Here is a 23,344-nt window from a genome sequence, read left to right on the forward strand (position 1 = left end):
ATATTATTTTGTATTTTCCATTGTATTGTGAAATTAAATTAAGGTAGGTGTGAAATTACGTGTGTTTATTTTTTGTGTGAATACTTCAGATGTCTCTTTGGATGAAGATTATGAAAAAAAGAAGTCTGAGAATATAATAACAGAAGAAGGTAAGTAAGCATTACAAAGATATAGACTTGTTATGAAAGTCTTGCAAAGGACCATGAATTATTAAAAGCTCTGGTACCCCAATACAATTTTCAAATTAATAATTTACATTACATAATGAATAGCATGTAATTGTCTTGCTACAGCATCTGCCAGCCCAAATAGTCTCACATATCCAAGCAGGCAAACTTAAAACATACAGAAAGAAACAGTGAAAGGAAAACCCAGCACTGGGGAAATTACTCAATCAAACTAGGGAAAAGCTTAGTTGGTTCACTGTTTTCAATTGTCTTACAGTTTTTAACTGGCTCTTTATAATAATGTGTATTAATAAATGTGAATGTGGATGTACACATTAAAATGTAGTTAACTTTAAAACTATATGGTTATAAGGGTAGTTATGCCGAGCTTAGTTACCCGTCAACACAGTGAAAACCTCAAATTAGCATATACACTCATTGACCACTTTATCAGAAGCCCCTCTGTTGTAGCTCCTTGCTTGTGTTCGGCTAGAAACTGTAGTGCAAATGTATTGATGCAATTTGGGCTGGACTACAGTCTGTAATTGTACACCTACACAGTGGATCAATAAGGAAGGGGGGCCTCATATAAATGGGAGAAATAAGGTGGGTGTTTCTAATAAAGTGGCCAGTGAGTGGAAGTACGAAGTTGGTGTTTCTAATAAAGTGGCCAGTGAGAGCAAGTACAAGGTAGGTGTTTCTAATAAAGTGGCCAGTGAGTGGAAGTACAAGGTAGGTGTTTCTAATAAAGTGGCCAATAAGTAGATTATAAGTGTAGAAAATATTACCTGTAGAACTTTGTTATACAAAGTATTTATGGGTCAAAAAACTGTGTATGTCCTACCTTTTGTTGCACAGGGTCAGAGGATTCCCTGAACTTTCACCAAGGTCCAGCCCACACACAGTCCTTACGTAAGTGACTTTTCTACAGCATACACACTACAGAATCAGCAGCACATTGAGTGAATTAATTAGTCTAGAATTAGATTTGCATTGAAGGCCATTTCAAATCAGTTTAAACTTAGTATGCATATACAGCAATGCATGTTCATTAACATCAGTTTCCTGTTGTAATGACTCTTTCTCTTGCTCTCTCTAGCTTGCCTGCACCATCGCACTCATCCCTCTCAGAAAGACGAAGAGGAATCAACATAAATGTGAAAGGATGTTCTGCCATTATGAAAAACTGATTTCTCAACTTTTCAATTTCCGTTTGTTTTCATTTAAGCTGAAATATAGTGCTATGCAAAAGAAATCTGCAGGAATTTTTTCTATACCTCAAAGTTCAGTCTTAGAAGTTGGTTGCATTTTCTGCTTCTCATGGTCCAAGTAATCCCAAACACATTCAGTGCTGTTGAGGTCTGGACTCTGGGGTGGTCAGTCCACTGTTCTGAGAACACCAGCAGCTTATTTGTTTGTTTCGTCCATTATCTTTTCTCAGTACTTACTTCTTGTCAGCTACACATCTATTTAGACTCATAGTGTTGAGTTGCCTTCTCACAGTGGAAGGATGGACAGAAACACCTTTGGATTCAAGTGGAGCTTGATTTTCCTCTCTCTCTCTCAAAAATGAAAGGCTCGGTTTATTTAATGGGGACAGTGCTGGTGGTCTACCAGGTCTTTCAGGTGGTTGTTAGGAATCCTATTTCTTTATATCTTTTCGCTTTGACTTTCTCCTTCCTTATACCAGCAGATTATCTTATATCTCATTGTCTCAGAAATATCTCTTGAAGATTAATAACATGTACTTAATGGTGGCAAATTTAATAAAACAAAAAGGATGGCTTTTGCACAGTACTGTATATTTTACAGTTAAGTAATAAAAAAAGAGAAACAATCATTAATGTTTGACATTTTATTGATGTGAAAGGCATGAATGGTCCTAACTAAGGCAGATATCAGTTACAAACACCTCTTCAGTATTTAACCTCTTTTTGCAATATTTATTAAAGCACTTTGGTGGTTTCCCTTCTTATGTAATAGCGCACAATAGAATTAGATTGTTGTTAAACATTTAGTAACATCTAAGTAGTAGTTTCAAAAAATATATTTACATTTGCTGATACTGCCCATAGCAACTCACCAAAGTGAAGGGCCTTAGTCAAGGGCAGAATAGCAGTAGCCATCAGCTGGGGTCAAATGCTGTGAGTCAAAGCCAAGATCAGTGGTCATATGGTTGGCTCCCATTATTGCTGGATGGCTACCAGCATAAAGCACTTATGGAAGTAAACAATGCCAAACTAGATTATTAATGGAACACTTTAGTGTCAACCTAATCTCTATCTGCTGCATCTGTATAATCGATTACAACAGACAATAATTTCTCTATTGCCTCCCAGCATACTTACAATATATATATATATATATGCAAAAGTTTGGGCACCCCTGGTCAAGCAATCTTGTTGATTTTGCACATTTTTATTCACAATTACTTTTATTTGCTGATTGTAACACATTGGAAAAGTGGCCTGTGGCACATTTTATATTTTCCAATTTAAACTTATAAAGCAATTTGGCATCAAATTTTAAAATATAATCAACCATATGCTACAGATACAGCAGATAGAGATTAGATTAAAAACGCTGAGGTGTTCCTCCAACACATAGGAATACACATTGGCAAACAGGTGAAGCACTTCGGTGGAACTTACATCTTTATATGCATTTCTTAGTTTGTTCAGAGAGAAAATAAAACATCAGGGGAGGTACGAATCTATCCATTTACTCATACATTAATGCTACAGATCCAAATTTAATAACTGGTTATAAACCGAAACGTCACTACATACCAACAACGTGGAATGTCTTTCTTTGCTGGCTATTTTAAAAGCATGCAGATTTTTCTAGGCTTTGCTATTTGACTACAAAGCTAATCAAACTAGCCAAAGCCTCAGTCAGTGTTCATGAGCAAATGCTGCTAAAGCAGAAATGCCAAAGACTAATTTTCTGACATTTGCATTAAATCATTATTCAATCAGCGTAAGCGGTGGCAGATCTGCCCGGGCTTTGGCCCTCAATCAAGCTGGGTGACATATTATGCAGATGTAGCATCTATTCACTTCGTTTCATTTCTGGCTGTTGTGTGTGCCAGATTTATGAAGCAACTGACTTGCTGTAGCATTGCTCGTAGAGTTATAGGCCACGAGGAGGTTTATTTCAGTCGTGCATTTATGCAGAAGTCGTCTCAGGCTAACTGAAACTATTTTTGTGTGATTCTCTATGTGGTTCTAGAATTCAGACCATTTTGAGCTATTGATTATGGAAGGCTGGCTTTACACAGTGAAAGTTTCAGCTGCATGTTGTCAGTTGCCTGCAACATAATTACAGTGCAACCTGACAGTTACACGAAACAATTACAAGTAATCAAAGTTGCATGCAACACCTTTAGTTACTCCACTAGTTAACTAAACTAGCAGCTTGTATGTTTTGACACACCATATCGTTTTTGCTCTAAAGTCACCCGCAAGGCGTAATTCACACGTGAAGCATTTTTATTATCTTTATACATTCTTTTCCAGCTCGCATTGCCATTCGTCTTTTCAAACTGTTATTCTATGGTTCTTTACTATATATTTGCTTTTTCTGTTTTGTAGCTGTGTATTTTAAGCCTTTAACTAGCTGTTATAGTCATAACTGATTTGATGTATCACTCATCCAGTCCTAAAAGCAGTTCAGTGAGGAGTACATCTTGGTCTCCCTTTCTGTGAGCAGTCATCTAAACAGCTGCTAGCGTTAGAGTGGCTCAGGAAACTGACAAAATGGGCTATAAGGGGAAAGCTTGGAAGTTTAAATTGGCTTGAAAAAGCTGTTGCTACGAAATCCCAGGTGGGTGCTAAGGTGTTGCTAGGTCATTTCTATGATATCCCAAGTGGTTGCTAAGGTGTTGTTAGGACATCCCTGGTGGTTGCTTAAGGTTTAGCTTGGCCATTGCTATAGTAATTTGTTGCTCGGCCATTGGTATGGTATCCCAGGTGGTTGGTAATGTGTGTATGTTTGTGTATGTGTGTGCTAGTATGTATGTGAGTCTCTGTGTAATGTCTATGGGGCAGTGTGAGAGATATCCTTTGTGACATCATTTGCGGCACTTAGATTTGACTTTTCTCAGCATTCCTGTTTTCTGTCTTTTCTGTTATCAGCATTTTGATTTGCTGCTTCATGAAGCTCGCTTGACGCTCTGATGTCTTCAACAGTTGCGGCTGGGTTTAAGCGAGTTGCAGGACACTTTGCAACTCGAGCACAATTTAGTTTCATGCAGGTTTCAAGCAACTAAAGTTGCATGAAAGTTTCACTGTATAAAGCCACATTAGACACCATTGTTACATCACAATGCAAACAAAATTCAATGTGAATCAATGAAAAGGATCTAAGTGGAAAACACCAGCATAAGCTTGAAACTCATAATTCCTGTCCCTTTCAAATACAGGCAGCTTAGTCATTTTTGGTTAGTCTTCAAAAAAATTCATAATGGATTTGGTTTGTGACTTGAAGGCAAATGCACTGCATAGCGCTCAATTTCATGTCATTACATTATAATACAATCAGTCACTAGTGTCTGCATTTGTTTATACAGTAAGTGAACACATTAAAAGATACTATTATCAGGACTGGCACTACAGCATCCTAAATAAGTTATTATAATAAGTCTATATTATATTCTGAATTAGCTGTTCTAAATATCTCTATGTGGATTGCTTAACTGTACACGAAGGCGTTGCACATTGCACTTTTTGCAGAAGATTACAGAAGAAAGCAGCACACACTGTAACATACATGAGTCAGTCACGCACACATACGCAGGGGAGGTCAGTCTGTAGGAGCTGGTTCTGGGTCAGTTTTAGCTGGAGTTTGGCTGGTCTGAATGTAGGAAATCTGCAGAACAGGCAGCAGCAGCTGGAAAGCATTCTGAATATACGTAGTGCTGTTGGAGCCCTGTGGAGACAGACACACATGTGTATATGTACATGTATATGTATATATGTAGATGTTATATACATACAAATTATAGCAGCTGGGAAAAGCAGCAAACATATATTTAACCAAAAAAATACACAGAAGCCTCAACAAATAAATATAACACATTTTTTTCAGTATTCAGTGTCTCCACTCTTTGCCTTTATTACAGCTTCCATTCTTTTTAGCAGATATGTGTTCAGTTTATCAAAGAAACCTGCAGGGATATTTTTCCACACCTCCAAAGTTCAGTCTTAGAAGTTGGTTGTATTTTCTGCTTCTCACAATCCAAGTAAACTCAAACACCTTGAATGATGTTGAGGTCTGGACTTTGGGGTGGTCAGCCATTGTTCTGAGAACATCAGCAGCTTCTGTCTTTAATAAGTACATCTTGATCATTTCAGCAGTGAATGTAACCTTGCTGAATTTTGTCTCAAACTGTTTCCAGGAGGTACTGCTTGATGTATTAAAATATCAGCATTCATGATGTCTTCAATCAAAAACAAATCACCAACTCTGGATGTTGTTATACATCCCCAAACTTGCACTGATCATCCACCATGCTTGACTGATGGTTGTCGAAATGGTCCAAAGAGACGTCTGTTGCTTCTGCAGCACAAATACTGCCTTTAATTACTTTCTGAGATCTCAAATTTAGACTTATCAGTCTATAAAACATTCCTCTTCATCTCAGATGTCCAAATGCATTGTTATTGTGCAGATGTTCTTCTTTTTTTTTATCTATTTCCTTTTCTCAGTAACAGCTTCTTGACAGCTACACATCCATTCAGATCCATAGCTTTGAGTGGTTTTCTCAGAGTGGAAGGATGGACAGAAACACCTGTTGATTTTATCAGATCTGAAGCAAGAGTGGAGCCTTAGTCGCTGTTAATCTGATGCTAGCCCATTGTTTTGGTGGTCTACCAGGCCTTGCAGGTGGTTGGAGCCTTTCAATCATTTTTTTTACTCAAATTTTGGAAACTATTTTTTCACTCACTTCCTCTTTCTTATGCAAGTGGAATCTCTAATATCTAATCTCAGAAATCTCTACCCCCACCATTTTTGTGATTACCTCAAACAACACGCTGTTTACCAAAGGGTTCAATTCTTCTGCTTTCCTCTGGCTCTAAAGGTGGAGAGAGAGAAAGGAGAGAGAGAAAAAAATAAGGTGTATATAAAGAATCAAGAATGTTAAGGTCACCCTAGTCTCTCTGCTGCGTTCAAATCACACTGTTGATTCCACAGACAATCATTTAAAAAAATCAGAAAAAAACAGAAAAGGTACATGGAGAGTAATTAGAGATGCCCCTGGTAAAACATTACTTGGGTAAAAGTACAAGTCTTCTATATTTGTACTTGAGTTCAATTTGTGGCTGCAAACAGGAAGCAAACTTCTCTGTTTAATAAACAAATCACTGAAAACTCTTGGGATATTAGGGGTTGCACAAATTCAGATTAGTTAAAGTGGACAGTTATGTGATGAAAGTCGAGTCAACGTTGACTAATCGCTGATGGCATCATGAATCAAACCACAGGAGAAGGCAATGCTTTGCAACAAGTGACTTTAAAAATTTTGACTTTTAAAATCCGTGACAAAACCAAACTCCATGGCTCAAGAGAGCGTGACGTGCCCTTTCCCTCGAGCCCTGGATCGCATTGCTAGCCTTTAGGGAAAATCTCCCAAATTTGTATCCGACTTAGGCGCACCCTAGGCATCTTTGCTGAGATGCTTGAAAACACCAGAGGTCTGGAGAGCCAGAGAAATTTAGAGCACCATAATTTTAATTTGTCAGAGGTGCTCAGGCCTAGTTATATTTGCTAAGCTACACTTGGACAATTTGGTATTTAGGGGTGTGGTTTAGAAAATGATGTGCCTTGATTGGGTTGTGTCAATTTGAAAATGCATCATTCAAACATATGTTGAGCCAAAAGGTTTCCTGTTCTTTTGTAAGCACAGCAGAACACGTCAAAATTCTTGTCTGTGATAACTGATCACACAACACTGACGCAGCAGATAGAGACTGTGTTGAAATATGCCAAAGCACTCGTTTGAACTGCAAACTCCATTAAACATAGAAGACACTAATTTCAGAACAGTGCTCTCCAGCTCTGTCACATAGTTTGTGTAGACTGAAACTGATGCCTGACCAGTTACTCACCCCCACAGTCAGAAGTGTATCAGAGAACATGCGCGCCAGACAGCCCACCTCCTTACACATAGCACAGGTCAGCCTGAAAGGCAAGAGGTCGGAGGTCACAAAGCTGAGGTCACTTCAAAGAGCTTATTTAGAATACTTTTGAACACTTCTGGCACCATAGTAAAAGTGAACGGGATTCAGTTGTGCACACAAAATCACAACAATGCTTTTTTTGATGCATTATTGTTATGACTTTGCGACTTGGAGTGCCTATCGTGATAAATACTGTCATAGCTACTACAATGCTGCGAACGTGTCTGAAATCGCTTACGAAAAACACAGCACTGATGCAACACATTCGGCAGACTGTGCTGAACAGAGCTTGCAAGACAGGAATAAAGGCGCTAGTAAAGTGGAAAGCTTCAGTTCCCTTCAAAACAAGACGTAACACAGCTGTATGAGAGCAAGAGGTCTACAATAGGAAAGGATGTGGAACATGCAGCCATGGTTGCTCTCACTGGATGTCGGTAATGAAGACTAACAACTGTATTCACCTTATTTTTATGTTTACACTGCGATCACAGTTAATAAACAAATACAAATGATGTTAATAAAATAAATTCAGTATTACTTGTAGTTTTCATTGCATACCTAGTTTATCTAATCAATGCTCCATTATGTTAACAATCCATGCAACAGCTGGAGGCGTCCAGAAGAAATTCGGAATCAAACTTTGCTCTTCAAACTAACTCACAAGATATCAACTACTGTTTTCAAACTAAAACGTTTCTGTTACTTCTTTCTGTATTTATGTTTATTTGCATTTATTCTAATGGTATATGTTTTTTTTCAAACAAAACAATACTTGACTGACAAGATACATTGTGTTGAAGTGCCTAAGACTTTCGCATTCATAAATATATAGGTTTCTGAGCCAATCCCATCTCAGGATCATAATGTATACAAGGTGATATAGCAGCAGCAAGAGCTTATCCAGCAGGTCCAGGAACATGGAAAGAAAGTCTAGACCAAGCAGGCCAAGTACTATGACTGCTGGAGGACTACTGCCTGCGTCCAGAGTGGACATAAGGCGTGAGGGAGATCCCATATACTGTCTCAATATACACACACACACCCGCGCACCCACCTGGACAGTATTTTGGCCTGCTGGGCAGCTGGTTTCTCCACGTCTTGTCCGTGCAGTATCAGTTCAGCCACTTTATGGAGCTGCTCTATACTACGAGCCGTCACCTCTGCAAGACTGCCTACTGAGGACAGATACACACTCTGCACACACGCACAGACAGAGAAGTCATTCATCTACACTACTGTTCGAAAGTTTGAAATAAAATGAAAACCACACTGGCTTTAATCAAATATGTTAGTCCTGAGCAACATCTCAGGTGTCAAATAACTAGTAGAAAGTAGTCATCTGATATAAAAAAGTAAGATCATGATAATGACCAAATCTTTTACTGTGATTTATGAAATCACAATATTGTATTAAGGAAATATACATGTGGTGTCTGATGACTTTCTGAATGGAAAAATACTTTATGCCTGTGCAAAAATTACTCTGCAAATAATTGGATGGTAGTGTATGTAAAGGAGTGTATTAATGAACTCCCCTTTCTTAAGTAAAATTCTCATGTCAGTTCATGACTGCTTTTGCCTTGCTCATAGAACTAGAGTGGTTTAACAGGGTCAGTTTTACTGCTGCAAATACCCCCAGTCCTGCATACTGGCTCTCACCTCCAGTTTGTTGGGGGAGCCGTTATCTGCATTTCCCTTCTCGACTTCTTTCTCACTCCCTTCTTTTTTCTCTCCTTCTTCTAATACATGAGTGGTTGAAGTGGCAGAGTCGTCTTTGCTCGCTTCCTCGGTTGCCTCCTTAGCAACGTCCGTGGCAGCGGGCTTCTCCACCTCTTTCACCCAATCGTACGCCTTCACACGGGCCTACAGCACAATGAGGGGCATGAGTTATAACCAGAGAGAGTGCTGGAGGCTGCGTCTGTGTGCATGTAGATGAATTCTAGATGAACCCACAGGATTACTCGACCTGAATATTAATAGCGTATGTATATGGAGATGAGAATATACAGAATAGGAGAAACAGACAGAGAGAGAGAAAAAGAATGAGAGTGTACCTTGTTCAGTTTGTCTGGTGTAGCAGCAACATGTAGCTCAAAGAGCAGCTCTGTGAGAACACTGACAAATTCTTCCCCATCAGCAACTAAACAAACACACGATACACACAAAAAGTTTACTGAGCTGTATTGCTCATACAGCATAAACATAATACAACAAAACTTAAATTATGAATCCAGTAAGGAATCAGTTTGCTGACCAGTTATCCTCAAATTAAGGAGTATAAATCTGGACTAATTAAAATAGGCCCAAACAGCATTTACAGGTGGTAATAACAACTCATTCTGAAATTCACCCTTAAAAACAATATTACCATTTAATAATTAACCATTACGTGAAGTACGTTCATCACTGCAGTACAAAACATTTCCAGTTGGCAGTAATAGTCAGGCGGAAGCCCAGCTGCTCGCATGCACTGAATTACCAAGCCTGACTGAGTAAATACTGACTGTGTGCTATTTAAGCTTGTCTTATTGCTGGCACTAACACGGCTGCAACTGTTTGTGCTCAGACAGAAACAACAGAGTTTTTCAAACATACACTATGTGGCCAAAAGTATGTGGACAATACTAGTCACTGAGTTCAAGTGTTTCAGCCACACCCACTGCTAACAGGTGGATAAAGTCAAGCACATAGCCATGCAGTCTCGACAGACAAACACTGGCAGTAGAATGGGTCATACTGATAAGCTCAGTGACTTTAAACATGGCACTGTCATAGGATGTCACCTCTGCCGCAAGTCAACAAGTGTAGCTTTGTTATATTTATAACTTAAAATTTGTAGCTCTGTTTCTGAGAATTTTGGTTTTCTTTGCTTCTTTGTTTTCGTTTCTTTTGGCTGCCAACCGGAGCTTCACTTGATGGGTCTTCAATGTGTATGATGTCATTTACGTAAGGATTTTGATTGGCTGCTGCCCAGGACACAGGTGAGAAATACCACGCCATTAAAAATACAGTGAGACACTAATGACCGCCATGGTGACTTTCAATTCATGTTAATTTAAGGGGAAAAAAATTGATTGTGAATTGCATAGCTAAACACCATAGTATCAGCCATCTTGAAGCCTGAATTTGAGTTCTTTTTAGATAGCAGTCTGTCATACAGTGTTAGAAACCCCATAAGCATGTCTTGGCTGGAGAAAATTATGCAAATGTAATGTTCGTCCAAACCATCGCTTGGATATTTGCCTTTACTTAATTTAGTAGGTAATTCTGATTCGTACACATGGTTCCAATCATGACCACCACCATCATTTTTTATGATTTTGAATTCGATTTATATCTGGTTCCTTCTGATCTGTGTTCACAACTCACGGAGAGGGCTGAAAGAGTGAATTTGGGAATAAAGATCACCGTTTTCCTCAGCACTCGTCTCATCCTCCTCTTCCTCCCTCGCGATGAAGATCTCCTTAATCTCAATCAGCTCCTTCTTCACAAGCTCCAACTGCTCCCCCTCCAAGGAGGCAAGAGCGGCCTGAACCTGAGGGAGAAGAGAACGGGATGGAATGAAAGAGGAGGAAAGAGAGCAGAGACACAAAAACATGAAGCGCTCGGAGTCTCAAAGGGAAAGAACAATGGGATGAGAATTGGGAATTACAACATGACAACTGTCAGAAGTCTTTGAAGAAAAACTTCTAACTGTCTGCTGACCTGTTTTTCTACTTTCTGTCCGTGTGTCTTTCTGTTTCTGTGTGTGTGTGTGTGTGCGTGTGTGTGTGTGTGAGTGAGAGAGACTGAGAGAGAGAGACAGAGAGAGAGACACACTCACCCTCCCCTCACTCTCGTTGGACAGTATCTCCAGAGCTTCCAGGTGGGACAGGCCTTGGTAATCATCAAACAGGATGCTGTAATGAGCCGTGGGTTCGGAAACTGTCTGACTGCTCAACTTCTCCCGCTCTTTCTCTTTGGCCTCCTTCAGCACCTGCACACATCCGGGAATCATAAGATCTCAAATTTTACCAACGTTTGAACTGATTATTTTGGTACTATTCAGGATCAGGATCAGCATGCTGAAAATGCAAATATCTTTAAAATAATATAGCAGTGGAATATAGACAAACACAACAAGCATAAAACTCGAGTAACAGCACAGTGCTACACCACAGTAAATATGCAGCACAGTAAATAAGCTAAAGACTTCAGAAACAGAGCTACCAATTTTAAATGAAACAGTGTAAGAAATAGTAAATTATTTGGTGAAGCTGCTTTTAACTTTTACTCAAGAAACTTTATTATTTAACTATTTTGATTATTATATTATTAAAATATAAATTATAACATCTTACAATTACATTTATACTTTTATAAATTATTACAATTCTAATTTTAGCATGTAAGATTTCATTTCTCACTGGTAAGTATTCAAGCCTTTTACCACTTCCTGACAATTGCAGTAACAATTTTTACTGACATGAATTAAAGTTTAACGTGTTGAAATTTTAGGACATTCACATACTGAAATTCTAATTACTATGGCAGTCTGTTTTAGCTTCTATTTGTTATTTTTCTTGTTTATTTTCTTTACAAATGTCAAAATAATTTTAAACTAGTGCATATTTTTTTAGCTGATCTCAGGAATTCAATCTGCACAGGTGAAAATTAAAATCCCACCAATTAATAACAAAAATTAAGTTTTTAGTTATGAGAAATACAATTTTACTGGCAAAAACCTCACTTTCACATGTGTAAACTGAATTCCTTTGTAAGATCCACTGTAATCTCAAAATGGGCTTAAAAACCTTAAACTGTTTTCAATAAAATGAATTTAGTTAGAATCTCAACATGTCGAATTACTTCACTCATTTGGATTTCAAGCTAATCCTACTTTCCACTAACAGGGGGGTTTGTGAAACACAGAATTTGGCGGATGAAGAAGAACACTGCCAGTTAAATCTGCCAATCTGAAATCTGTCTCAAGCAAGTCTTCCCCCTCCTCGGGGGAAAATTACTGTCAGAGTGGTTCAGGTATTAAGTTCTGCTGAACTGTGTCATGCTATGATTCACTAAAGGCCCATTATGTGGTATTTTTACAAGGGGCATAAAAACTACAAGGTAACTAACTTACTTCACTGGAATTTGACAGTGCTCTCAAGTTAAGATATTCAAAAAAGTATGTTGAAATAACTGTCTTAAGCCATATTTGAGCTGATATTTGAAGATTCAGTAATGTGTAAGGATTTTGACTGTTCATTCTTTCTTACTGACACTAATATCAAAGTTAGGCAGAATTCACATGCCTGACTTTTACAAGTCAAAAATGCATAATGATGCATAGTTTATTGATTATTATAGCTCATTTTAATTCATTCTAACATTCCAAACTGCAAATAAATCACCAAGTATGTGCTTAAACATGCATAAAGGCACAAATGCAGACATGCAATGTGTGGTGCAACCCAGACATAATGTCAGGAAACAGATTCTCTAGTGAATTGTCATGGTTAGTGAATGGTCATTTCTACAGAAAAGTTATTTCTAGTGAATGGTCATTTCTTGTGTCAGATAGCCGTCTCACCTGGGATAGTGACACAGTTCTCTCCATGAGGATTTTGGTCTTTTTAAAGCCCGGGTCACTCTCTGCCAACACTGTCATCGTCTTCTTCCCAATAAACTCCAATGCATCAAGACCTCCAGTCAGCACAGACTTACCCTGAGAGGCAGAAACAGACAAAAAAGTTTTTGGTTTTTGAGTCAGATAAGGAGGAGGAGGCTTGAGTAATGGAAGCTAATTCTTCAGAAAGAGAGAGAAACAGATATTAAGGAGCAGAATAGATCTGTTTAAATTTGCTTTTCTTCCAAAGGCCCTGGAAATCATGTTAAAATGCATGGAATTCATTGCCCACAGAATCACTGGACTTCCCAGTCTCCGGAACTAAATTCCACAGATAACCAGAGTCCACAGGCAAGAATTAGTGATGCATTGAAATGTGAATTGTGAGACGATGCTAATATTCAGTATTTTTCATGGACGGATTAGGACTAGATCCACCTGGATTAGTATTATAGAGAAATGCAGCCCTTATTTGTGTAGGATTACAAATACAGTAAAGTGAACAAATTGCAGACATTTTAGCACAGCGGCCTAGCGTTGCCTAAATGTTCTTCCCTTTCGGAGTACAATAAATACTCCAATATGACTCCCATATCATTGTGCATCCCCAGAGAGAACCAAATACTTCTGAATACTGGAATGGTCTCAAATGTCATGTGTTTCTGAGAAAAAAATGCTAAGAAAACAATGCTTTTTTCTAACGATTTTCTTCCTTGAAATATATTATCTCACTGAACAGTTACATTTCTTATATATTTCCAGTGTAAGACGGTAAGATGGTAAGTGTAACTGGTAAATAACAAACATCTTCTCCAAGAGTGCCAATAATTGTTGCTGAATTGTTCTGAGGCAAACACTCAGAACGATTTGAGAGAAGCTCTTCTACACTAGATGAACAGAATACAAAATGATCTGTAGCTGAGGTAAAAACAACACTCACTGCTTTAAATGCAACAAGACCCTTTGCTAGTTCTCGAGGTGAATAACAACTTAGCCTACTACAGGCTAATGAATGAAAGCTTATTCCTTTGCTATAAATCTACTCTACAGATCTGACACAATAATGGAAATGATAAAACAGATAGTCCTGGTCCTAAAATCTGATTGACCGAGTCACGTTCAAAGCCGATGTAAAGCATATACGCACCTATGACCGCCTTACAATTCTGCATTTATGCATCTTCACTAAAAACACTGTGCTGTGAATGGACTAATAAACTGCCAGTCTACGTCAAATGAAAACGATGTTTCAAAGCAAAATGATGTCTTTTTGACAAAATGACTTACTGGTTAGAGTTTGTTCAGTGCGGTATGTGAACCCAGTTTAGTTTAAGAGCAGACAAATTATTTTCTCAACAACTTGTGATAGCAGGCTACAGAAGCTAAAAGAGAGCTAACAGGCTAAACCACTCCCCCATTGATACTGAGTGTTAGGCTTTTAAGTATTTACTGAATAATTCACTCTAAAACGAAAGAATATCTTATTTGAATGTCTTAAATGCTTCAAATATCCATGTTTTGGTTCGATCTTTCTTAAGTAGTGTTAAACGCAGTGTGAGAAAACAACTGTGCTAGCTTGATGCTAACACATTACAGGAAATCACATTGAGATGCTAGTGGAAATTACCCTTATCATTGCTGTGGTAATTTGTTGACTAAAAACTACATATAAGGTGAATGGTTCTGCATTAAACACTGCTGTATTATGATATTTCACAGCTATATTATTATAGTTTCGTTAAAATAAAAAGTTCAAATGAATTAACTCCAGTAATGGGTGAGTGGAAGTTCCTGCACTCCTTTAGCAGTCCGCAGTTGCTTAGCTACAACAGCATACTCTGAATGAAGAACATTTCTCGGTGGAAAAATCATTAATTGTTATTATTATTAATTATAATCAACATGTAAATGTTTTTTTGTATTGTTTTATGTTTTATGCTGTTGCTATACGATAAAGGCAAAAAGCCACTTGAGGCCAGACATTACAGTGATTTTACCATGAGTAAGTGGTGTTCTTAGAACATGCAGTGGAGTAAATCACAAGCATGCCCTCTTGTGGCCAGTAGCTTTAATAACCCATAACTGTAGCGCTCTCATAAACAGTATCCATAAGAGTATCAATAAAATCCTAAGTGTGTCCGTTCTTTCTGAGATTTAAACTGACACTCTGACAAAAAGATAGAGATTAAGGTGTGCACTGACAGTGTTCTGTACAGCGCTGGTGATGGTGGACAGCACTCCTCTTGGTGCGCTGCTGGACTGGGCCGCTGACCCGTCTGTCTGACCAGTCTGATCTGGTTCTGTGGACTCAGCAACTGGATGCTCTTCAGCCTCCTGACCTTCCTCACATGAAGATGGCTGACGAATCCGCAAGGCCACACCTGCTTTCTCCTTCACAGAGCTTAATCCGTGACCTGGGCATTTAGTAGCAGGGTGGTGAAAGGTTATAACAAACATGTTAAAGTCAGGTTTGGATGCATTTCTGTACAAAAATAGTTAAAAGGCATCCAAACCTGACTTAAAACAAGAGAATAAAAAAACGTTTGTTTGTCTTTTTGTTATGAAGAGAACTAATGAAAAATAACAAAATAAGAGGTGAAAAACAGAAACCAACAGTGCAAAGCATGCTGGGTAGCTCCAGCCAATGGACTACAATAAATTAAGACTGTGTAAATTAAGAACTGGGAATCATATCAGTCAGTAAAGCACTATTTATCTAAATCTACTGGAATATAAAATTAAAATATAAAATATAAATACAAAATTATTTTGGACAATATTAGCGGCTATCAGAATTTTTAGCCTCTTAAAATTGGTCATGAAATTTTCATATATACAGCATTCTGTCGCTAGGATGTTTTCCAAGGCATTGACTCACTGTAAGGTTACTATGGTAATGCATTAATAGCCACAGGGACCATGAAGAGACTCACCCACTGTGGACGTGGCACTGGTCAGCAGGGACTTTCCCCAGGAACCCCATCCACCCCAGCCTTTAGATGGAGAGTGCTCTGAGGCCTGAGAAGCAGCACATATCCTTGTTGGTCAGTATGTCCATGTTTACAGACAACAGAACCATACAGTGTCAGGAAAACCACATTAAGAAGGCTATTTTACACAGGCTGTGTTCAAATCCAAAGCCAAGTCACATTTGAGATGTCCTACAAAGGCAACAGTTTATGATGACATTGCCATTTTGCTGTGTTGCTAGCTAACATTTGCTAACATCAGTTGTTAGCATTAGTTGTTACCCAGAAAAAAATATTTTAAGAAGGCTATGAGACTATAGTTTAATGACCAAGTGTGGTAGCTCCCATGAATTAAACGTTTGTCTACCAGAAAGAAGCTCTAAATCCCACTGGACACGCTACGTCACACAGCATCCAAAAATCAAATCCATTGTTTCTAAAGAAGGCAGCACTGGGGCTTGGTGACTCCGAGCAATTCAGTTTCAATTTTTGTTTAATTTCTCAGCTTGTCACAGTGTGTCACTCAGCATTTTGTCATCACTACATTAAATGAAGCAACATTGAGACCACAGAAAGCCAAAGTTTATAGCATGTGGCTTGAAATTTACACAGGGAGAGGCAGTCAGTCTTTTAGATAAACAAACAAATGCTTACTAGTCCTTTTTTTGTCGTACCTTTCAGCTTGAAAATAGTGAGTTTGTGTAGTAAAATAATGTCAAGTGTGATAAAGATGTTTAAAGTTTTATTTCATTAAATTTTCCCTACATGTAGAGTATAAAAATGAACCTGAACATGACATTTATCATGCTCTCACTGCATACATTCTACAGCAGCACTGTGCTATATGACGCTGCGTGACGCTACCTGGCGCGTCCAGTTTGCAGTGGCCATAATGCTCAAAAAGCAGCAACATTTCACTGGTTTTATTGGCTAGGCAACCTAAGTACTTATGTTACCTTGGACATTAGCAAAATTTGTCTACACTGCCTTCCAAAAAACGGCCAAATGGAGAAACCTCAGCAGGCAGGATTTTCAATTCAGCATTTATTACATTTCAGACACTGCCACACTTTGAGGCCAGTATTCAATGATTTATACCTACAGTTTGCATCATACATTAGACTCACAGCTGCAGTAAAAACTTAAATGCAAACTTCAGCCACATCTCGGCTGATCGACTAAATTTTTGGCCAACTATCACTTTAAACGAAAAAGCTGCCATGATCAGGTGTAAAACTGTGACATCGCACTGTACCTCCACCTCTGCTTCAGCAGCTTCCGGCTCCAAGCTCACTGATTCGCTGCATTCAGTCATAGGATCCCCAGAGCCTTGCTCTGATTGGCCCTGTGGAGGTTCTTCGGCCTGGGTGGCTGGAGCTGGCTCTTCTGCACCCTCATTGGCCGGCCGAGGCTCTGATGTAGCCAATGAGAGTGGAGGAGCAAAAGGAGGCTCATCTGTTTTGGGCGCAGGAGTAGGGTCACGTTCTTCTGAAGATGTTTCAAAGACAGTAGGGTCTGAGTGTGTGGGCGGGTCTCCCACTGCATCCTCTTGTGACATGGTGCTCTGCAAGTAAACATGCACACAAACAAACAAAGAAAAAAATGCTGATCAGCCAATCAATAATATGAATGTGTTGCTGTGTGCTTGGAAAAGAAAACAATTACTTTAAAAATCGTATTATTTTTGCATTACTTTCTTCTTTTTTTCAAGGGGTCATCACTACAGGTTATGACACATGTACATTATAATCACTGAACTTTCATTCGTTTCATTCATGCCCAGTTACCTGGACACACTCACCCCTATAAAACATATGGAATAGTCCACAAGTCACATGTTCTACACGAAGTTGCATCATCTGAATTTCCTGAAGATCATGGAAAGATCAAAAGTTCTCTCATTCTTTTTTTTCTCTTTAGTAATGTTGCGATTTACTGATGAGGTCATTTCAAAATGTCAACTCCGTTATCTAAATTATATATTCATAGTAAATTATTAATAAAAAAATACATTTTAAGGAAATCCTTATAATATCTTTAACACCCTTATGCACTTTGAGTATTTGCTAATTCTATGCTAAAAAAACTCAACCATGTCACTCATTTAAGCCGTTGCCAACAAGAAAACCATGTGAAGAATGAGATATTGCTCCTAGTTGAGTTGACACATTTTGAAATGATTAGATACACGTTTTCTTATATTCAATGTTGAAAAATGCTAAAAAATTAAAGGACTGAATGGCTTGCCGATCGTTTTGTCCAACACTGGAGCAACGCAGTTACAAAAGCAGTTATGGTTACTTTCACTTTTTCTGGTATTCGTGTGTGATCACGGGGAAATCGTGAAAACTCCACCGTCACCACCACACTTGTAAAAGAACAAATTATACAGCTTTACAGCTTAATTTGTAAACACCATTGATCTACAAAAATACATCTTTTGTATAAAGGTAACTGACAGAATTCAGCAACTGCCCATTGGATTCTATTATAAACATGCTTTGAGGCAGAAACACCTCAAAACTACTGTCCACAGTAATCAACTGTATGCTATAAACGTGGCTGAAAGAAATTAGGTTTAAAATGCCATAGTATTCCTTGAGCCAAACAAGCATGCTAAGTTTGTTCCAGTGAAACCAGTTACTAAGTGTGTTTGCACTCTCTTTCAAACAGGCTACCAAAATGGATGCTAAGCAAAACAATCAGCAGCTGAACAGCTCTCTTTTACAACAGAACAGTCTTCTGAATGGAGTCCTTAATATGAGTGCATTAAGAAGCTAAGATTAGGGGAAATTGTGTTTTGTCGATTTCATAGTTGTACTGTAAAAACTGCCAAGTCGGGGTGTTTGAAATTAAAATGCAGTGGAAAGCAACCTGCACACTTGCACAGCTAGCGATGGGCATTTCATCTCTTTTCTATGAGTCAGATCAACTGAATAAGCTCATAAACAAGACCCAAATCTTTCAGCTTCAAAGTGGCTGTTCATTCAGTAGTACTGACTAGTTTTAGAGAGATTAGTTTGGAAATGTTGTAGTATTCCTCTAAAGGCCAAACTGGCATTCTAACTTCAAGCTTAGTCCAGTGAAAACAAATGCTAACCCCGCTAGAAAAAAACATCATGGACTAGCATAGTCCAGCAAAACCAGCATGTTGTGTTTTGGGTGCTGGTACGGCCATACTGTGTGACCAGCACCAGACCATCACTAGACCAGTAAAAACCAGCTTAGACCAGCATGGACCAACAAGGGGTACCAGACAACTAGATTGGGAAACACCGTCCTAATGACTTATCCTTATCTCTATATTGATTTGTTTACCATTTGTTGACTCTGTTGTCCACCTGCATAGCTAAAGGAAAGGACGAATATGTATAGTGTTGTGTGACTCAACGATGCTCCAAAGTACTCACTTCAAAAGTGGGTCCACAGTGGGTTCACAGTGGGTCCTTTGGAGGCGCCACATGTTGTGAGTTAGTTCAACGCTAACAGTGAAGTGACAAAGTTTTATTTAATATGTTGTACTGAAATTTAGGATGATAAATCCCTCTCATTAAATGAGGGTCTTTCATTTACTATCTTTTGCGGAAACCACTGTCAATAATTGAAACATCTGAGCAGCAACACCATAGCAACCATTTGGGACACCATAGCAACCACCAAGCAACAGCCTAGCAACCACCTGGGATTCCATTGCTACCGCATGGCAACACTCTAGCAACCATCTGGGATACTATAGCAACCACCTAGCAACATCTTAGCAAGCTTAAGCTGTGCAGTCACTTACATTTGTGCAAGAAATACACTGCAAACGTGCATTCATGAGCTTCTGCTGGTGTAGGTTTATAGCAACTTGTGCGCTAACGGCATCCCTTGCCGGAGAAACTTCAGACTGCAATACATTCTAAATGAGTGATTTCAAAAGCCAAGCCCATGTATTTTACATACTTAAAAACAGTTATTTTCTGCCTTTGTGGAATTCAGCTTTATACGCCTTTAGAAAACCATATATGGTGGTTTATATTAATTTTTCATGATTTAACTAACCACAGGAACACCTAAACTGTAAGGAAAATACAGCATAAGACAGTACATAACACAGCAGAAACAGTGGGGACTCTACTGTAGCCTAATGGCTTGTAAAGCCCCCTTAATAACCAAAGGTTCTAACAGTAAAAGTGAATAAAACATTTTGTCCACATATTATTTAATATTATTTAGCAAATGGTTTAGTATTAATATTAATATTAAAATGAGTCCTTTCCAGTTCTCTATCAGTTCTCTTTTCCAACATTATCGCATTTTAAGCATCGTCATCGGGTTACTTGTCAATCATTGACAATATCTGATTACTCTGCCCTATCGTCCAGGCCTACTAGCAACTTTTTAGAAGATTGACAAAGCAAAATAACATAACATTAACTTCAGACCAATTTCAGACCATTACTAATGGTCCATTCCTCATTCATTCACACAATGTAAAGGACATGTGGTGCTTCGGAATGGGAAAAAATAAATGAAAACAAATACAAGTTGTAAGGTTTTGTTAGACCAATGGTGATACATGGAAGTCTTAATCAATCTAGCAATATTTCCAATGATTTCAGTACCACAGGAACATAAATTGAGCCTCCCTAGGTAATATTTTGTGACAACATATTTTATATAAAACTAATGAGTCATTACAAAAGGTCAGGATGCAGAATGAAAAGAAGGGAAAGACACTATTAGAGCTCTAATGTCTATAAGACTAGTAACTAGTAAATATATGCATGATTTCAAATCCTATACTGTAATCAGTTATTTTAATGGAGAATTCCCACTGATTTCACTGTGCATGATTAAATGGTTAAGATGTAAACCAAGTCATTCAGAGTGGTTTGGTGTGAAATGCTCTGTTCTAAGAAACTTACAGAGTCAGAAGTGTTCACAGTGGTGGTGATAGGAACCAGACGTCTGAAGAGTTTAATGTCTCAAAAAGCAAATAAATGTGAAATGGTTATAAACAGCCTACGCTGCCTGATGGCTGAGACATTGTTTTGTGATAGTTTTCGAGATAAGCTTTGGGCCTGAAACATATTCCCAAAGAAAACGTATTAATTCAGATTTAATGTAATTGTGTCATCACCATAACACATAAAACTGTGTAGGTTCACTGGTCATTCTGATTAGTAAATAAAATGGCTATATTTGCGTAGCAGAGATTGTGACCCCTGCTTCCTGTCAGCACTGCTGTAAAGAAAACCTGAGTATGCACGTTTCTCTACACATCAAACCACTCTGAGTCACTTTGTTTACATCTAAATGACTGAATTGTGCAGTAATTTTGAAAAACAGGTGGAATTCCCCTTTAAACAGCTTAGTCACAGCTTTATGGTGACTGAATGACCGTGTATGTGGTGACACAGCTCTGTCCATCACACCACCCTTCTGCCTCAGAGCAGCCTCTCGAGTTGGGCTACAGCACCATCTAGTGGCTAGTCTACGTAAACACAACACATCTTTACTAACTTTGTCGGAAGATTTGCAGTAAAACCGCCCTGGCGAAAGAACTGCAGCAGGAAGAATGACCACAGAAATGCAAAACGTCTTTGAATACGAGAGACCAGCTCTACACAGAGGATGACAAACGACTTTTAGCTTGACCAAGAACTTCAAACTGTGAAGGCGCTCATTCCGAGCACAATTCACTCCGTTTGAAGAAGCAGCTCAGTGTTTTAGCTGGCGGTCGATCTTCTGTCAGTCAGCTGGTCAGCAGATGTCCGCTGTGGGCTCGTCCACAGACAGTGAGCGTGCACTTTTCATAATAACACTTTTCACAGCAGCGGCACAAACACAGTGGACACAGCTGGGCGTCACTCAGCGCGCGCTCTGCAGCTCGGCGCGTTTTAATGCAGCTCAAATCAGCGAAAAAAAAAACACACAAACACAAATAAACAGGTTTGTAGAGATTAACGCTCATCTTACCGGTGGCTCTCGCGGCGCTGTCGCTCTTTCCGCCCAGGCGCGCGCCACGTCGGCACCGGACCACGTGCTGCGGGCCGTGACGTCACGCCAACTTCGGGCGCTCCCATAATAAAGAGAATAACTACACAGTGATTCTGCTTCAGCCAGCACTGAAGCACTGAGGACTCTTAAACTGGTCAATATTAAAAAGAGCCTTTTACTCTACTGTGGATTATTTGATCTCCAAACAGCCTTTTTTTGTTGTTTTTAATGCCCTTACTGGACATTATTTACATTTCACTATGCATATATGTGCAATAAGCATAAGCTATATATATTGTTATGTACGTTTTTAAAGTGTTTTTTGTACAATTTTCAGCTTCAATGAAGAGTAAAAATAGATGTAATCTTCTTTGATTTATCAGGAAATATGACCTGTTCTGAACTACACTACCTCAACAGCCCAGCAGCCCCCCCTTTTTCTCTTTTAATGTGTATTTATTAGTTGTATTTCATCTGAGAGCCTCTTTGTCTGGCACTTATACTGCTGGATTAACCTGTTTACTTTTTTCTTTTTCTTTTGTATGTGATATTATTCTCGTTCTTGATTGTACGTTATGATTTAAATGAAATAAAGAAGACAGTGGCAGAGAAACTGTATGATTCATGCGTTTTTTAAAAAAGCAAGTACTTACAGTAGCTATAATATGTATGGAATGTGCTTTTTTGTACAGCAGCTGAAAGACTAAAGTAAATAAAGAGAATAAGGTAGATAATATTATAAAAGAACTTACTAAATACACTCAAATACAGTGAGTCATTAAGTCAGTGAATGAATGAATGAATGAATGAATGAATAGGAAAAAACACAAATTAAATGTCGTTGTAGCTAATTTATACAATATTTAGGCTCTTTATACACTGTATTTACGCGGACAGTGTGGCTTCAGAGGACTGTAGGCTCTGCTGTGCTGGTCTCTCTGAACGCTGACTGGAGGAGCTGAGAGTTTACAGTAGATACAGTTACACTGTGAATAAATCCGGAATTGAGAGTCAGATCACATTTAACCATGAATCCGCCGCTCTTCTGCACTGTAACCGGAACTCCCGTGTCGTGGTGGGTGTTGTCTGACGTCGTGTCTATCCGGCTCGTTGGTCTAGGGGTATGATTCTCGCTTAGGGTGCGAGAGGTCCCGGGTTCAAATCCCGGACGAGCCCTTCTTTTAAACCCTCTTTACTGTCTGCAAACAGCAGCTTAATGGAGCACATGAACACCAGTCAGAACAGAAAACACTGATTAACTCCTGTACTGTAGCTAATGATGCAATTAAAGAGCACATGTTTCTTGTATTTCTTTCCTCCTGAGATCCACTTATGACATTTGTGTGGTTTTATATACTGAGAAGAGGCTAAATGGGTTTTTACATGACCCATTTTCAGCCCCTCTTTATCTCTTCAAGTCAAACACCATTTTTAAGA

General features: G+C 38.7%; 1 protein-coding gene, 1 long non-coding RNA gene and 1 other non-coding gene across 3 annotated transcripts; 2 read left to right on the forward strand and 1 right to left on the reverse strand.

The window, feature by feature from the left end:
- Window positions 1-93: 93 nt before the first annotated feature.
- Window positions 94-1,824, forward strand: LOC118817064. Its single transcript, XR_005007935.1, has 3 exons — window positions 94-149; window positions 1,026-1,079; window positions 1,267-1,824. It is a non-coding gene; the product is annotated as an uncharacterized LOC118817064 (long non-coding RNA).
- Window positions 1,825-4,571: 2,747 nt separating this feature from the next.
- Window positions 4,572-21,934, reverse strand: fam114a1 (family with sequence similarity 114 member A1). Its single transcript, XM_036583736.1, has 13 exons — window positions 21,887-21,934; window positions 17,178-17,486; window positions 15,887-15,971; window positions 15,156-15,367; window positions 12,918-13,052; window positions 11,172-11,324; window positions 10,757-10,883; window positions 9,403-9,488; window positions 9,008-9,211; window positions 8,403-8,542; window positions 7,277-7,349; window positions 6,190-6,243; window positions 4,572-5,096 (listed from the first exon to the last, which is right to left on the reverse strand). The coding sequence occupies exons 2-13, from the start codon at window positions 17,478-17,480 to the stop codon at window positions 4,971-4,973; spliced, it is 1,698 nt and encodes a 565-aa protein (XP_036439629.1). The 5' UTR covers window positions 17,481-17,486; window positions 21,887-21,934; the 3' UTR covers window positions 4,572-4,970.
- Window positions 21,935-23,011: 1,077 nt separating this feature from the next.
- On the forward strand, window positions 23,012-23,083 carry trnap-agg. The gene has a single exon. It is a non-coding gene; the product is annotated as a tRNA-Pro (tRNA).
- Window positions 23,084-23,344: the final 261 nt, after the last annotated feature.

The sequence above is a fragment of the Colossoma macropomum genome, unplaced genomic scaffold (genome assembly GCF_904425465.1).
Source record: "Colossoma macropomum unplaced genomic scaffold, Colossoma_macropomum, whole genome shotgun sequence".
NCBI classification, from domain to species: Eukaryota; Metazoa; Chordata; class Actinopteri; order Characiformes; family Serrasalmidae; genus Colossoma; species Colossoma macropomum.